Source organism: Pyrgilauda ruficollis, unplaced genomic scaffold, assembly GCF_017590135.1.
Source record: "Pyrgilauda ruficollis isolate IOZ18807 unplaced genomic scaffold, ASM1759013v1 scaffold16065, whole genome shotgun sequence".
Taxonomy (NCBI): Eukaryota; Metazoa; Chordata; class Aves; order Passeriformes; family Passeridae; genus Pyrgilauda; species Pyrgilauda ruficollis.
Genome location: NW_024514838.1, coordinates 1 through 377, shown reverse-complemented (window position 1 = coordinate 377; position 377 = coordinate 1). Strand labels below are relative to the sequence as shown.

The following is a 377-nucleotide window of genomic DNA, read 5'->3' as shown; positions in this document are numbered from 1 at the left end:
CTGGCGGTGGCGGCCTGGCGGCGGGCCCGGCCCGTGCGGGAGGTGCTGTTCTTCCCCTCGCGGCCCTGCTGCATCGAAGCGCTGCTGGCCGAGGCGGCCGAGCCCGGAGCGCCCGCCCGGCCCTGCCCGTGCCCGCTGCCGAGCGGCGACACCGCCCTGAGCCGCCTGGTGCGCCGCCTCCTCTCCGCCCGCCGCTCGCTCGACCTCTGCCTGTTCTCCTTCTCCTGCCCGCAGCTCGCCCGAGCCGTGCAGCTCCTGCACCGCCGCGGGGTCCGCGTCCGCCTGGTGACGGACGCGCAGTACATGGGGCTGCACGGCTCCCAGATCGGCCGCCTGCGCCACGCGGGTGAGCGCTGCGGGCACCGAGCCGCGCTGCG

General features: G+C 78.2%; 1 protein-coding gene across 1 annotated transcript; it reads left to right on the top strand.

Moving 5' to 3' along the window:
* Positions 1–3: 3 nt before the first annotated feature.
* On the top strand, positions 4–359 carry LOC121351031 (mitochondrial cardiolipin hydrolase-like; the record flags this gene model as incomplete). Its single annotated transcript, XM_041462867.1, has 1 exon — positions 4–359. A coding segment is annotated over one exon (356 nt), but the record flags the coding sequence as incomplete, so codon positions are not given.
* Between the last annotated feature and the right edge of the window lie 18 nt (positions 360–377).